Here is a 16,210-nt window from a genome sequence, read left to right on the forward strand (position 1 = left end):
CAGACTCAGGCCTTTGAACTGATTTTGAAATTAGAGGCAAAATAAAAATTAGGTCAACAAACAGTAATAATGCCCTTAAACCTGAGTATAATCTTCATAATTTCCAGGTGGCTAGTGAGATAGGGTCTGTTTATCACCTGACAGTCGTTTGGGTTACGTTTGCAAGGGCATGGTAATGTTTGGAAACAAAGATAACAGCTGATCTATCTTTATAATATAAACACCAATTATCAACCCACCATCACTGCTGATTAGACCTTGACGGCTCAAATCTAAATTTAACTGCTAAAAGAAGGAAATATTTTGCTTTGTAAAAATTACTACATTGTAATTTTTAAGTTATGGATTTGAATGAAGAAAAGAGGCAAGTGACAGGCAAAGGAAACAAACCTACCTCTGTTTGCATTAACATACTACATTTAATAGAAAAAGTAAAAGAAGATGACAAGAAAATGGTTATTAAGCTGACAAGGCTCATTTGGATCCAATTTGTCAGTCACAGAGATTCATGAAATGTAATTCCAGCTACTTTCCTAGCTCAAAGACCAAAATTTTAAAAAGAAAATCACATGAAATCAGAAAAGTTTCTGCCTCAATTTCGTTCTTTTATGTTTGTTTTGTGTTATTTCAGCAACACAGTAATGTGAGAATTTAATAAACCCCATTTAATTATACTATAGAAATAGTTTACTTAAGAAATGGCTTTTATTGAGTTATAATACTTTCCCTTTTTGCTTGTATGTTTTTAGAATAGCTCTGGAGGGATTATACAAGAAAGTAGTAACTTCCATTGCCTCCATGGAGAAGAACTGAGTGTCCCAGAGACAACGTAAGAGATCTTCCCCCCTAATTTTGAACATCTGAAACAATACCTATCAAAATAATATATAAAATAAATAGTTCTTTCTGTTGTCTAAAATAAATTTGTTCCGTTTAACTTTTTGTCCCAAATCTAATCTATCAGAGATACTATTAGAAATATATTAGAAGTTCTCTTTTTCTAACAGGGCCATGAAGGTTTTTGTTTTGTGTTTTAAATCTTATTGGCTCTCTGAAAGTGCCCTTTACCTCTAGGTTGAAGAGCATATTAAAGTCAGGAATGCAGACATGTTTGTCCTCCATTTTCCTGCGCATGTTTTTGATGGCATGGATTGATGTCTCATAATAGAGCTGGGGTCTCCTGCGGAGAGGGAAGTCTTTCACCCAGCTGCAGCAAATCTCGTGTAGTTTGCTGAAGACAGAACGGGCCAATTTCACTGTCTCAATCTCTGTGAAAGAAACACAGAAATCCCCAATCAAGAGCCTTGTAAACTGCTTTTCACTTGCTTGCTTGGTAAAGATAGTAGGTCACCTTAGTCAAGCTTTTCCTTAGTAGGAAAAATTAATCCTTCTCAAGAGAAATGAAATGCTTCTTCTAAAGAGAGAAAATGACAGCTAATCTAGTAGAAAAGTATCAGCCAGCAGCTGCCACAAGCTATCCATATATCATGAGGAGAAGACCTCTGGCCTGGATGGATCTACTTCTAGGCTTGATTCCCTCCAGCCTGGGAGCTTACTGTTCTGGCCACTGCTCTCCAGTTCAGAGCACCAGTGCCATTTTAGTTGGCTGCCATGGTTATCAACTGGAGAGCCAAGCCTCCTATGTTTGGAATAATGACTGAAATATGAACAGTGACTATCCAACTAATTGGAATATGAATGACGTATGAAAACATAGTTTACAGTCTATAGAAATAAGGTTTTGTGGTATTGGTCAGCAAGTGAGTTAGAAGTCTTACATTTTTGTAAGGAAAAAAATTACTTATATTTCTGTCTGTGTGTGACTCTGCATAGGAAAAAGGAGATAGCAAGCAAAGAAGCAACACAAATAGGATATTTCACTCTAGAGCAGGGGTTCTTAATCTTTTTGTTCCACCAACCCCTTTGCCAGTCAGGTGAAAACCACGGACTCCTTACTAAGTCCATACTATACTGTGTATTATTCAATAAATATGTCACATCCACACCAACATATCCCCATAAGAATAACGTTGTTTTGAATTTCAGTTCAAGCTCACAGACCCCTGGTTAAGAACCCCTGCTCTAGAGTATGGAGTCTGCTACTTGACCTATTAAGCACAGTAGACTTGCCTCCGTTTGTGAATTGGATGGACTGATGTGTATTCCTTTTAAGCAGGGGACTTAAATGGAATTGAAGAGATTATATCTCACATCATTTAGTGTGCCACTCAAATCGGCCTCCAGGCAGATTGCAGGTATTGAAATAACAAAGGGAGGTTAGGGTTTCTCAGGACAGTATTTTAGAGGTTCCTCCTCTCTCCCAGGTTAAAAAAATTTTAGAATTCTCCTAATTTTTTCTTTGCTTTATTAATTTAGACATAGCCTGACAGCCTGAGAAATGTCTTCCAGATGGGCTTGACTGCACATCTCTTCCAATCTAGAACACAAATCCCAAAGAAGAGAGATTTTATGTTCTAGAACAGCCTGGCAACTTGGATTCCCATTTTCTATTCCTAGCCTTGCCTTTACCTTGATCTGTGACTATATTTTACCTGTTTTCCCATTCAAAATTATTTTTAAAAATGACTTTTCAGAAAGCTGACCTCAAGGTCTTTGTGGCTTTTTCCCTCATTAACATAGTACAAGGTGGTAAATCATGTTTTGCAGCTTTGTCCTCTTAACATTTTTGTGTAACTGAAAATCAAGGGTATAGCTGAAAGAAACGAAATTCTAAGAGCAAATACAGCCAGAGGAGGTGTATACAAGAGGGAGACTGAGACCAATAAATAACCCAGTTGTGATGGTTTTGAGCAACTGCAATTTATTTATTTTTAAAGCATCACCTGCGATCAACTGTCTCTTTCTGCTAACAATGCCTGACTTAATCACTGCAAGCAGTGGTCTCAGCAGCAGCATGGGCTCCCAAATGTAGACCCAGAGATGGATGTGTCATCATTTGACTCAGTCACAACAGAGAATTGTCGAACAATCAAGTCATTTTACAAACATTGAGGGAAGTTGGAATGGGGTGAAACAAATAACTGATATTAGCTAACAGGATAGCTGAATTCCCAGATAATAATATAAACCTTTATATCATTCTTTGATATGTTATTTTTATTCTATATACATGCACTGTCCAGTAAGGCAGCTAACTAGGCACATGTAGCTATTTAAATTTAAGTTAGTTAAAATAAAATAAAAATTCAGGTCCTTGGCTGCATTAGTTGTATTTCAAGTGCTAAATAACCATGTGTGACTAGTGGCTACCATATTGGACAATGCAGACAAACTTTCCATCATTGCCCTGACTTGGACAGTATTGGTACAGATTAAACTCTGACCATAGTGACTGGTTCAGGAATGGGAAATGATCCAAGATGGCCAATTGAAGTAAATCCTGGGACTTATGTAAGAACAGCTGAGAAAAGCTACTCTTTTCCCTGTTTAAAATGATCCCTGGGCAAATGGCAACCTGGTATTCTTAGCAACCATCTTTTCATTACATAGAGCCTGAATATACAATTAAAATAGGGGAGAAATGAGCTGAGAGTTAGAGAGAAGCCAGGTTTGGATGACATCCTATGATTCACTGAATCTAGCTGTCCTTGAAGTCAGCCCTAAACCTGTAGGGTAGCCAATAAGTTCTCTTTTGCTGAAGCCAATTTGAGTTGTGTGTGGTCACTTGCAGCCAAAAAATTATTGAGTGATACGATGGGAATTCCTCATCACCATTAAGCTTAAATGCTAAATTTTAATTTAAGCCAGATTTTGTCCTACCATGTCCAAGATGACTCCATCTGTTCTCTTTTATTAAGAATCTTGGGAGCAGATGTAGCTCAGACAGTTGGGCACCCACCTCTCACATGGGAGGTCCCAGGTTTGGTCCCAGTGCTTCCTAAAGAAGACAAGCAATGAACAGACAACCAGCAAAAATAATGAGCAAACAAAGAGCAGATAGCAAGAAAAAAAAAACAAAAAAACAAACAAGCAGGGAGTGGATGTGGCTCAAGCAGTTGGGTGCCCACCTCCCACATGGGAGGTCCTGGGTTTGGTCCCTGGTGCCTCCTAATGAAGAAACAAACAGATAACAAAAACAACAAGCAGACAACGAACAAAAACAACAAGCAAAAGACAAGGGAGCCATCTGGGGGAGGGGAGAGGTGGTCCTGTTGAGAGTTGATAAGCTCTGATTTTTTTTTTTTAATTAAAAAATAATTTTTTTTAATTAGTAGTGGATATTTCATTTTAGCAAATGCTGCTTTTGGTATCTGTAGATATTGTGATTTTTTTCCCCTTTGCTCATTAATATATGTTAATAGAGTTCCCAGAATTTTTGTTTTATTCATTGCTGTTTCACCAGCACAATGCTGATATATGGTAGACCCTCAATAAAATACTCATTGAATAAACTGTTATAACTATTGTATTCTATATACAAATTTATTACTTAAGGTTTTTCACATGGATTACTAAAACTAGTCTCTCATTTCCCAAAAGTTTTGTCTTGGGTAGGTTTTTTTTTTTTTAACTTATTTTTGAAGAATTTCAAACTTATGGGACAATTGCAAAATTACAAACCTCATCATACACTCACCCTAACCATGATACCCAGATCCACCAATTTTAATATTTTGCCACCTTTGCCATATCATTCCATCTTTCTTTTCTCTCCTTTCTTCCTCTCCTCTCCCCACCCCCAACTTTCCTTCCTACCTTTCTCTTTCAACATTTGAGAGCAGGTTGCAGACATACTCCTTGGGCACATAATACTTCTATGTATATGTCCTAGTGAGAAGATTGTTCACTTATGTACTCACCTGAAGTGAAGTTATCAAGGGCAATAAATTTAACATTAATATAAAACTTCCATCCTGTATTCCAATTTTTAATGTCCTAATAATATCCTTTGACCCTTTCTACTCCATTTGAAGACTCCATCCGGTACCATGCATTTAATTGTCATTCTCTCTTTACCTTCTCTTTTTTTTAAATTGTAGAAATACATACAACATTATTCTTTCCATTCCAACCCCTCCCAAATTTACCATTCAATGGGATTAGTAACATTCACATTGTTGCTGTACTCTCACCACCGTAGATGTGGATTGAATTGTGTACCCCAGTTTGGACATGTCTTGGTCTGCATTATGGTTAGAATGAACCCATTGTAAATAAGATCTCTTAAAGATATTATTTCATTTAGGGTGTGGCCAAGCTAAATTAGGTTGGGCTTTAATCCAGATTACTGGAGTCCTTTATAAACTGAGTTAAAGTCAGGTGGAAAAAGAAGACATAGGAAGCAGCAGAGGCCCAAAGTCAGTGAACTTGGAAGGGAAAGAAAACATGGCCATATAAACTATGTTCCTATACCAAGATTTGTGTAGTTTTTATCACAAATTATATATTTATGCATTATGTTTCCAAAACTGTAGATTCATTACATCTTATGTATTTGCATCTTAGACTCTTTAGGGAGTAAAAGTGGAGGTACAAAAATATATTAGTACTAGTATTTATATTTCCCCATGTCATTATCTTTATCTGAGATCTTTATTTCTTTATGTGACTTCGGTCAGTTGTCTGACTTTCAATCTTACAGAATTCCCTTTAGCATCTCTTGTAGGGTTGGTCTAGTGGTGACAAAGTCCCTCAGCTTTTGTTTATCTGGGAATGTCTTCCCTCATTTTTGAATGAGTTTTGCCTGGTAGATTTTGTCATCAGTATTTAAATATGCCTTCCCACTGCCTTTGCCTCCTCCGTTTCCTGTGAGACATCAACACTTAATAACATTAACTTAATGTTATTGAGGGTTCCTTATATATGGCATGTTACTTCTCTCTTATGGCTTTCAGAATTCTCTATCTTTGACATTCAACTGTTTGCTTATAGCACAGCACGATACAGGTTTATTTGGATTTATCATATTTGGCTTTTGTTGAGTATCTTGAGGGAGGGATGTGTATATTGATGTCTTTCATTACATTTTGGAAGTTTTCAGCCATTTCTTTGAAAATTCGCTCTGCTCTTTTCTCTCTTTCTTCTATGTGTATTTTGGTGTACTTGGTGGTATCCCACAGTCTCCTCAGGCTCTGTTCACTTTTTAAAAATTTATTTCTTCCTCCCCCCCACCCCCCCAGTTGTCTGCTCTCTGTGTCCATTCACTGTGTGTTCTTCTGTGTCCGCTTGTATTCTTGTCAGTGGCACCAGGAATCTTTGTCTCTTTTGTTGTGTCATCTTGGTGCATCAGCTCTCTATGTGGCGCCACTTCTAGGGAGGATGCACTTTTTCGCACAGGGTGGCTCTCCTTACAGGGCGCACTCCTTGTGCGTGGGGCTCCCCTATGCAGGGGACACCCCTGTGTGGCACGGCACTTCTTGCATGTGTTAGCACTGCACGTGGGCCAGCTCACCACATGGATCAGGAGGCCCGGGGTTTGAACCCTGGACCTACCATGTGGTAGGCAGACGCTCTATCAGTTGAGCCAAATCCGCTTCCCTCAGTTCACTTTTTTTCATTCTTTTTGTTCCTTAGACTGGATGGTTTAAATTTTCTTACTTTCAAGTTCATTTATTCTTCTGACATTTCTGTTTTTGAACCCCTCTAAGGAATTTTTAATTTCTTTTATTGTGATCTTCAGCTATGTTTGGTTCCTTTTCATAATGTTCATCTCTCTATTGATATTCTTTTTGTGTTCATATACCATTTTCCTGATTTTTAAAAATTCTCTGTCCATGTTTTCCTTCAGCTCTTTGAGCATATTTAGGACCAGTTTTTTTTTTTTAAGCTTTATTTATCTCCCCCCGCCCCCAATTGTCTGCTCTCTGTCCATTCATTGTGCATTCTGGGTCTGCTTGTCTTCTCTTTAGGTGGCACTGGGAACCAATCCCAGGAACTCCTGGAGAGGCAAAGAGGTGCTCAATCTCTTGCTCCCTGGTCTGCTGTGTCTCTTATTGTCTCTCCTCTGTGTCTCTTTTTGTTGTGTTATCTTGCTGTGCCAGCTTTCTGCTCAGGCCAGCTTGCCACATGGGACAGCACTCCACTCAGGCCCGCACTCCACATGGGCCAACTCATCAAGCGGGCCAGTCTGCCTTCACCAGGTGGCCCCAGAAATCAAACCCTTGACCTCCCATATGGTAGACAGGAGCCCAGTTGCTTGAGCCACATCCGTTTCCCAAGGACCAGTTTTTTAAAGTCTTTGTCTGAATTGTCCTAGGTCTGATCCTCCTCATTGATGATTTCTAATGCTTTCATCTTTCACTACCTGTTTCTTCTAATATTTAGAATTTTGTTGAAACTTGGACATTTTGATATTTTCATGTGTTATCACTGTAATTTGGCTCTCCAGCATCTCTACCTTAAGTTTATACCCAGCTGGTGTTAAGGGAGAGGGTAAAAGATGTGATGTGGGAGCATTTTTGGAATTTTGAGTTGTCCTTAATGAGATTGCAGGGTCAGATGCTGGACTTTATATATCCTGCCATAACCCACTGAATGTACTGGGCAAGAGTGCAGATTACAGGGTAAACTATTATCTGTGTGGTGCCGCAGTGCCCCAAAATGTGTTCACTGAGTGCGATGAGTGTGCCACAATGATGAGGGAGGTTGTTGGTGAGGGAGGAGTGGGGTGGGGGGGTTGGGGGGTATTTAGGAACCTCTTTTATTTATTTATATTTTTTAACATTTATTTATTTCTCTCCCCTTCCCCCCCAACCACCCCTGCCCCAGTTGTCTGCTCTCTCTGTCTATTTGCTGCGTGTTTTTCTTTGTCTGCTTCTGTTCTTGTCAGCGGCAAGGAATCTGTGTTTCTTTTTGTTGCGTCATCTTGGTGTGTCAGCTCTCTGTGTGTGCAGCGCCATTCTTGGGCAGGCTGCACTTTCTTTCGCGCTGAGCGGCTCTCCTTACGGGGTGCACTCCTTGCGCGCATCAGCACTGCGCATGGGCCAGCTCCACATGGGTCACGGAGGCCTGGGATTTGAACCACAGACCTCCATGTGGTAGACGGATGCCCTAACCACTGGGCCAAGTCCGCTTCCCTTTTATTTTTTAATGTAACTTTTTTGTGTGTGATGTATATATCTTCAAAAAAATACAATTTACAAAAATGATGGGGTGGGGAGTGGGTTATATGGAAACCTCTAAAGTTTTTTGTTTTTTTATGTTTTTTAATGTAACATTCTTTGTGATCTATTAACTTTAATTTTTTTTAAAATGGAAAGAGAAAATTAATTAATTAATTTTTTAAGAAAAGTTTTCCTTGAATTCTAAAACCTAACCAAAAGGGAAGGGGAATGATCTCTCCCAGTCTTTGCTGATTGACCTGTGTGAATGTTCTTCAGAACTTATCCTTACAATAAAGTCTGGAGAATAGCAATAGGCCAAAGTTTAGGAGTCTCCCCAATTCTTTGTACATGCTTCTTGTCCTGGGCATGCATGTGTGGTCCTAGGAATTCCCCCATTTACATGGATACAAGTGTGCTCTCTTCCCTAGGAAACAGTTTCCTCACGGTTCCAGACACTGTACTTAATTCCTGCAACCAGCAAGTCCTTGCTCCAGGCAGCACAACTTGACTGCTTTCCCATAACATCCTGTATGAGAGCTTGGTGAGCCACCTCTACGTGAAGGACAAGTTCTAGTACGTAAAGACCCTCAGGCTACCACCATATAGATTCAGCTGGACACATCGCTCCCAGTATGTGTGCAAGGGTTACTCTGCTCCCTCTAGAACTTGGACCAGGGATGCACAGTAGAAGCATGGGCAGTCAAGAGGTGGAAGAGAGACCATGCAGGGTGCCACAAAATCCTACTGCTTTTAAGTGGACTTTTTCTTGATTCAGCACTCGCCTTGTTATTGCAATCCTATATCTGCTTCTGTAACTATTAGATGTTTTTGCCAATTCCTGCTGGTTGTTCAAAGCTTCTGTGAGGTGATGGAACCTTGAAGCTTTTCATTCTGCCATCTGGCCTGGGTCTTAGGCAGATTTTGGTATCAGCGTTATAGTATGCAAATGTTTCCTCTTTCTCTGTATATGTTGGGGCATTCATTTGAAAAAGCATTGGAATTATTTGTTTCTTGGAAAATGTTCATCTATGAGAGGAGTCACTTGGCTCTTTTCCTTTTAGGGGAGATAGCTCCTTGACAATTTTCTCAGTCTTTTTCTTCTTAGGTAAACTTTGCTAATTTATATTTTTCTAGAAAATATCCAGGTTTTCAAATCTATTTAAACAAACTTTCCATAATTATTTTAATTTACACAGTGTAAGTGGCCATTTCTCCCTTCCTGTTTCTAATTTTTATGAAGGGATATTTCAAATTGGTTTTAGGTTGTCTGGACTGTAGTTGTATCTGCCAAACTTGAAAATGATACACAAGGTGACTTCTAAAACATTCTATTAGGGATGAGGTAAACTAATGAAAATAACTTTTAAGTTAAGGATTTTAAAATAAAATGTCTGTTTCCAGAAACAACCGAGAAGAGAGACAAAAGGCAATAAGTGGGTACTTCATAGCGTTTAAGCCGATCACAACAGGCTTTATGCAGTATGCTCATTTTGCCAATCAGATGTATGGACAAACACAATATGCCCTGTAAAGATTCTCCTCAGTAAAAGTTACACTGAGTGATTTGGGTTAAATAGATTAATGGTTTGCAAATGGTTAGAATTATAGATCAGTCTGATTCACAATAATGGTATAGAGACATTATTGGGTAATCTCTTGGAAAAATATATAATCAGAATGACTAATGATACCTACACCAAAAGAAAAATCCTTATTTCATTTTTGCTATTATATGGGGGGAGATAAAAAAATTCTTTCAAAATATGATGGACAACAACAATTCAATTTTGCTTCATTAAATATTTTCCTACTGCAGGAAGCAATGTAGAGCATCAATATGTAAATAATTACTGCTTGAAATGGAAAAATAATACAAAATTATAAAGAGGTACAAAAAAAGAGAAAACTGTCCAAAGTAGCAATCCACCCCCTCACAGCTGTACATTACTCATCAGTCGTTAATGTCATTGTACAGAGCTGGAGCTGAGTCAGCCATCATTGACTGCAGTGAACCAGAGTTTAATCTCCCTCCTTATTTCATTACAGTGCTTTTAGTCTATGCATCAGTGCCAAAGGAAAGACCAATGCTTATGCACTGTAGCAGGAATTCCATCCAACTTGACTCTGAAACAATTTTGGTCCCAGGTGAATCAATTACTATCAGTAAAAACAAGCGAGAGATTCATGCCTTGCCCATTTTCTGCCAAAAAAATAAAAGCAATTTAGAGATAAAGAAAGAACAGGAATGTTTACTTGTATATCTACCTCACATTGTCTAGAATCTAGCTACTCTGATTCATTAATATATGCTATGTTCCTCATACAACCAAGTATAAAGGCAAATACTAAAAATAGAATGAATAGCAAGAAATATTAAAATTTCTTAATTTTGAATAGCAATTCCCTATTTTTAAGAAAAGCAGTATTTCTTGAGACCCTATCAAATATCAATAAGCCTAATATACTAATAAGTATACTTTCATTAATACGTAGAGCTTCATAAAATGTACAGTGAATGTACAGTACATAAAATGTACTGGGAAAAAATGTACAGTGATCCATCCAATTAAATCATAGATGACATATCTGTCTTAAAGAGCTCTATTTATTATTAGATATAAAATTTAATATCATTAATGAGAAGTTTTGTTACAAGAGATTTCTTAAATTTTTATATCTGATTTTTTACTTGGATTCTTAAAGGTATTCTAAAATTTTTAAATGGATTTTTCTCACATATATTCTTGTTTCTGTTGTGTCTTCACTTTCCCCACTTCATTCTTTGCATCCAGATATTATTTATAACAATCTCCTTTTGCTCCAATTACCTTTCATATACCACTCTACATTTTTCATAACAAACCTATATTTTTTTTCTCCTCTTCCTTCCTTTTACTGATATTTAAATATTAGTTTTACTGGTTTTTTCTTTCTATCAGTATATAATCAACCAGTGGGTAAATGATATCGGATGTAGTATTTCCAGACATTTTCTGTGCATCATAAAACAAGAGAAGATTTTAATATTTTTAAACAAATTATGTACGGAGGCACTCACCCACAGTCCCTTCTGTGCCATCCATTTCCTTTGGTATATAATGTGCAGAAAGATCACTCTGGAGGACTTCATCTGATGTGGCTCTGGCTAAAGCAGCAGCCAAAAAGGAAGGGCAATTACTGGAAGAAAAATAATATACTATATTCAGCAAGAATTAGAAGTACTTCCTTTAACAATAATTGCTTCTTAATATATTATGTCAAAACAAAATTATACCTTTAAACAATATTGAACAAATATTTATTGAGTGCATATTATCTGCTAGGCACTGGGTGAATAATAGACCAGCCCCTGATCTAGTGGGGCTTACAGTCTAATTAGAGAGACTGATGATAAATAAGGATATAAGTTAAATTTGAGATGTTCTGAAAAGGAAACAAACAGAGTACAATTATAGAGAATAATATAGAGGGGCTACTTAGATAGGATGGTCAAGAATGCCATACCTTGAAGGATGAGAAAGACTCAGTCATGTGGAGGTGGGAAGTTGGGAGAGAATATTCCAGGCAGAGGGAATAGCATGTGTACAGGCCCTTTTTGAGAGCTTGGTGTGCTCAAGGAACTTAAAGAAGCCTAGAGGAGATGAAGCATAGAAGGTGAGGGGGAAGGTGGCAAGGGAAAAGGTCAGAGGGAGAGGCAAAGGCCAGTCATAAGGGCCTTTAGACTATGGTAAGGAATGTGGATATTTCTCAAAGTGCAGTGGGAAGTCACTGAAGGTTGTAAGCAAGAAATGCCACAACCAGTCATATGGCTTACAATATTATGTTGACTGGTGCACCAAAGAAACTATAAAAGAGCACTGAAGCAGGGTGACCAATAAAGAGGTTGTTGTAATCCATGTGAGATGAAAAAAAATTTTGAGTATATTTTGAAGGGCAGAAAAGTGTAGAATTTGCTGCTAATTAGATATAAAGCTGAGGAAGAGAACAGAATTAAAGCGGAGTCCTGAGTTTTAGTGTGAGCAACCAGTTAAAGAGTAAAACCATTCAACTAGCTGGGGAAACTAGAACAGGTTTGCCGAGGAAATAAGATAAAGTAGAAAACAAGAATTCATTTTAACATGTTAAATTGGAAATATCTCTGAGATATCCTAGTGAACGTGTCAGGTAATTAACTAGGTATTTTAGTCTGGAGCTCAGAGAGGTCAGGAATTTTGGAAGTCAAAACTTTATAGATGGGGAGCAGTTGTGGCTCAAGCAGTTGAGTGCCCACCTCCTACATGGGAGGTCTCGGGTTCAGTTCCCAGTGCCTCCTAAAGAAAACAGACAATGAGCAAAAACACAAACAAGCAAACAGACAAGGGAGCCAACTCAGGGGAGCTGATGGGACTCAGTGATTGAGCATTGGCCTCCCACATATGAGGTCCTAGGTTCAATCCTGATCCCAGTACCTCAAAAAAAAAAAAAAGTCATATAACTTTAAAACAACTTTGTAGATGATGGGGTGGGTGTAGGTCAGTGGTAGAGTGCATGCTTTGCATGTACAATGTCCAGGGCTCCATCCCTGGTACCTCCTTAAAAAAAAACAAACCAACTTTGTAGATGGTATTTAAAGCTATGGGATCTGGAGAGATGAGTTAGGGAGAATTATAAAGAAAAAAGAATGGCTATGGATCAGTGACATCTATCTGCCTCCCATTTTTCCCCTTTTGGAATGGTAGGGTTATCCTATGCATTACCATTTTATGTTGGATAGTGCTGAGAGGGAGGCAGATAATTTGTCACTTTAGTTGACAGGTTTTCACATCAAGGGGAACTATATTTGAGGAGCTATCCTCAAGAAACTACAACCAAAGACTCTCATCCACATCTAGTCCTGATCCCAGTAAGATCCTAGACCTCAAGCCTGTGCCAGCTACCATAATAGGATGAGACTTTGGGAGGCCTCAAGGGAGGTTGAGGAGGTTAGTATATTTTGCATGTGGGAATGATGTGGATTGGTGGCCAGAGAAGACTGATCAGAACAGAGTTGTTTTCTTAAAAAGACCACACCAATATTTACAGTCCAATAAGCTCTTACAGAACCTTTCATCATGCGGGGGAGTCTGTTTCCCCACTCTTGAACTTGGGTGAGATTTAATGACTACTTTGACCCCTTCCCCCAGCCCCCAAAAAGCAAAAGTGATGCTCTGTGACTTATGAAGTTTGGTTGCAAAAGGCTACGTGCTTCCCTCGGGCTTTCTCTTTCAGAGTGTCTGCTCTTGGAACTCAGACACCATACTTTGAGGAAGCCCACACTAGTCTGTGTGGAGAAACCACATAGACAGGCTCATGAGGATAGGAACTGAGGCTTCAGCCGATAGCCATCAACTGCCCAACATGTCAGTAGATATATCTTCCGGCAATTCCAGTCCTCAGCTTGAATTTTCCAGGTGAGACCACAGAAATCATGGAACAGAGATAAGTGGTCCCTGCTTTGCCTTTTCTGACCCAAAGAAACTGTGAGCATAATGAATTATTGTTTTATGCCTCTAAGTTTTGGGGCAATTTGTTATGCAGCCATAGTAACTAGAAACCCAGCATTTAGAAGCTTAGTAGAAAATAAGGAACCCATATAGACTGAAAAGAAATTGCAAGATAAGAAAATGAGAACCAGGGAAACGGACTTGGCCCAGTAGTTAGGGCATCTGTCTACCACACAGGAGGTCTGCAGTTCAAACCCCGGGCTTCCTTGACCCATGTGGAGATGGTCCATGTGCAGTGCTGATGCGTGCAAGGAGTGCCCTGCCACACAGGGGTGTCCCCACGCAGGGGAGTCCCATGCGCAAGGAGTGCACCCCATAAGGAGAGCTGCCCAGCATGAAAGAAATTCAGCCTACCCAGGAATGGCGTCGCACACATAAAGAGCTGACACAACAAGATGACGCAACAAAAAGAAACACAGATTCCCATGCCGCTGACAACAATGGAAGCAGACAAAGAAGAACACACAGCAGATAGACACAGAGAACAGACAAATGGGGCGCACGGGGCGGGGGGGGGGTGGGGATAAATAAATAAATAAATCTTAAAAAAAAAAAGGAAAAGAAAATGAGAACCAAGAGAGTAGAGTATTTGAAGGAGAGAATGGTCAACTCTGTCAAATACTGCTGAGAGTTCAATAAGATAAGGATAAATGAATATTGAATTTGATAATATGTAAATCATCATTGATTAGATGCCAAGACAACTCAAATGGAAAGAACAGTCCTTTCAACAAATGGTGCTAGGACAATTGTATACCTACACGTAAAAGAATCAAGTGAGATCCCTTCCTTACACTACACACAAAACAACTCAAAATGGATTGAAATCCTAAATGCAGGAGGTAAAACTATAAAATTCTTAGAAGAAGACATGTTAGTAAATCTTGATGCCTTAGATTAGGAAATGGCTTCTTAGCTATGACACTAAAAGAAGCAACAACAACAACAAAAAATAGGTGACTTTACAACAGAATTAAAAGCTTTTGTGTTGCAAATGATACCATCAAAGTGAAAAGACAACCCACAGAATGGGAGAAAATATTTGCAAATCACATTTGATAAGGGGCTGATATCTAGAATATATAAAGAACTCTTACAAATCAATAAAAAAAGAACCCAATTTAAAAATAAAGCATTAAAAATAGACATTTCTCTAAAGATGTACAAATGGCTAGTAAGCACATGAAAGATGCTCAGCATTATTAGCTATTAAGGAAATGCAAATCAACCAACACAATGAGATACCATTTCACTGAAATGGCTATAAGTGTTGGTGAGGATGTGGAGAAATTGGAACCCTCTTATATTATGGTGGGAATATAAAATGGTGCCGCTGTTTGGCAGGTCCTCAAAATGTGAAACAAAGTTATCATATGGCCCAGCAGTTCAACTCCTAGGTACATATTCAAGACAAATGAAAACATTTGTCTATACTAAAACTTGTATATGAATGTTCATAGCAGCATTATTCTTAATAGTAAAAAAATAGATCAAATGTTTATCAACTGATGAATGGATAAATAAAATGTGGTATATTCATACAATGGGATTTTATTCAGCTATAAAAAAAGAATGAAGTTCTGATACATGCTACAGTGTATAGATGAACCTTGAAAACATAATGCAAATTGAAAGAAGCCAGTTATAAAAGACCACTTACTATATGGTTCGATTTATATGAAAAGTGCAGAAAAGTCAAAGCTATAGAAACTAAATATATTAGTGGTAGTCTAGGACTGAGGTTAGGAGGGTGTCTTAGTCTGCTGACGCAAAGTACAAGAAATCCTTTGACTTTTATAAACGGGATTTATTTGAGCTGAAAGCTTACAGTTCGAAGGCCGTGGAAAGTCCAAACTGAGGCACCATAAGAGATGCTTTCTCACCAAGTCAGCTACTATTGAGTGTGGCGTGTTGCCATGTGATGAAGAAAGATGGCCACTGATCTCTGCCCAGGTTTCGCCTTCTCCTCCAGGCTCACCCTTTCCTCTTGAGCTCTGTGGGCCCAGCTTCTTGGCCCTTCATGCTTAAGTGATCCTGTAGTCCCTTCTCTCCTGGCCTAGGGCTTGTTTCTTTCCAGGGCCTCCTGTATCAGGCTCAGCTGTTTTGATTGCTTCCAAATTTCAGCTAGAAGCTACCTGGCAAATGGCTCATGTCTCCCCAGGGCCTCAGCTGTTTGAGCCTTGTAACATGGCAGGATAAAAAATGGCAGAGCTCTCTCTTTTTGTGTCTGTCTGAGTGAGTGCCCTTTTATATCAGACCCAGCAAGGGGACGGGGACTCTACCTGAGTAATGCCTCACTGATGTAGTCCAATAAAAAGCCCTACAACGTAATCTTATCAAGTAATCTAAACAAAGTACCCCCAAATGAATTTCATATATCAAAGGGTATCACACCCAGAGGAATAGATTAGTTTACAAACATAATCTTTCTCTTTCGAACTCATAAAATAATCTCAAACTGCCACAGAGGGAAAGGGGAGTGACTGCTAATGGTAAAAAGATTTCTTTTTGGGGTGATAAAAATGTTCTAAAGAAGTGGTGATGGTTGAATAATTCCAAATATACTTACATCATTGAATTGTACACTTTGAATGGATAACTTTTATGATATGTGGATTATATAGC

The 16,210-nt window shown here is 38.6% G+C and overlaps 2 protein-coding genes across 5 annotated transcripts in view; one reads left to right on the forward strand and one right to left on the reverse strand.

The window, feature by feature from the left end:
• TRIM37 (tripartite motif containing 37) overlaps nucleotides 1-3,987 on the forward strand; it is a 223,966-nt gene extending 219,979 nt beyond the window's left edge. For 2 of the 4 annotated variants that reach the window (XM_071210891.1, XM_071210892.1), the window contains 2 exons: nucleotides 750-829; nucleotides 2,377-3,987. In XM_071210891.1, coding sequence (XP_071066992.1) covers nucleotides 750-813 — 64 coding nt within the window. In that variant the 3' untranslated portion in view covers nucleotides 814-829; nucleotides 2,377-3,987. Of the gene's footprint in view, nucleotides 1-749; nucleotides 924-2,376 lie in introns of those variants that run through there. The other 2 variants (XM_058283891.1, XM_058283895.1) reach the window with 1 other exon arrangement.
• PPM1E (protein phosphatase, Mg2+/Mn2+ dependent 1E) overlaps nucleotides 1-16,210 on the reverse strand; it is a 271,450-nt gene that overhangs the window by 24,947 nt on the left and 230,293 nt on the right. The window contains exons 2-3 of the mRNA XM_004485133.4: nucleotides 11,122-11,240; nucleotides 1,069-1,268 (exon numbers count right to left, since the gene is read on the reverse strand). Coding sequence (XP_004485190.2) covers nucleotides 1,069-1,268; nucleotides 11,122-11,240 — 319 coding nt within the window. The remainder of the gene's footprint in view (nucleotides 1-1,068; nucleotides 1,269-11,121; nucleotides 11,241-16,210) is intronic.

This window comes from Dasypus novemcinctus, chromosome 21 (assembly GCF_030445035.2).
Source record: "Dasypus novemcinctus isolate mDasNov1 chromosome 21, mDasNov1.1.hap2, whole genome shotgun sequence".
NCBI lineage: Eukaryota > Metazoa > Chordata > Mammalia > Cingulata > Dasypodidae > Dasypus > Dasypus novemcinctus.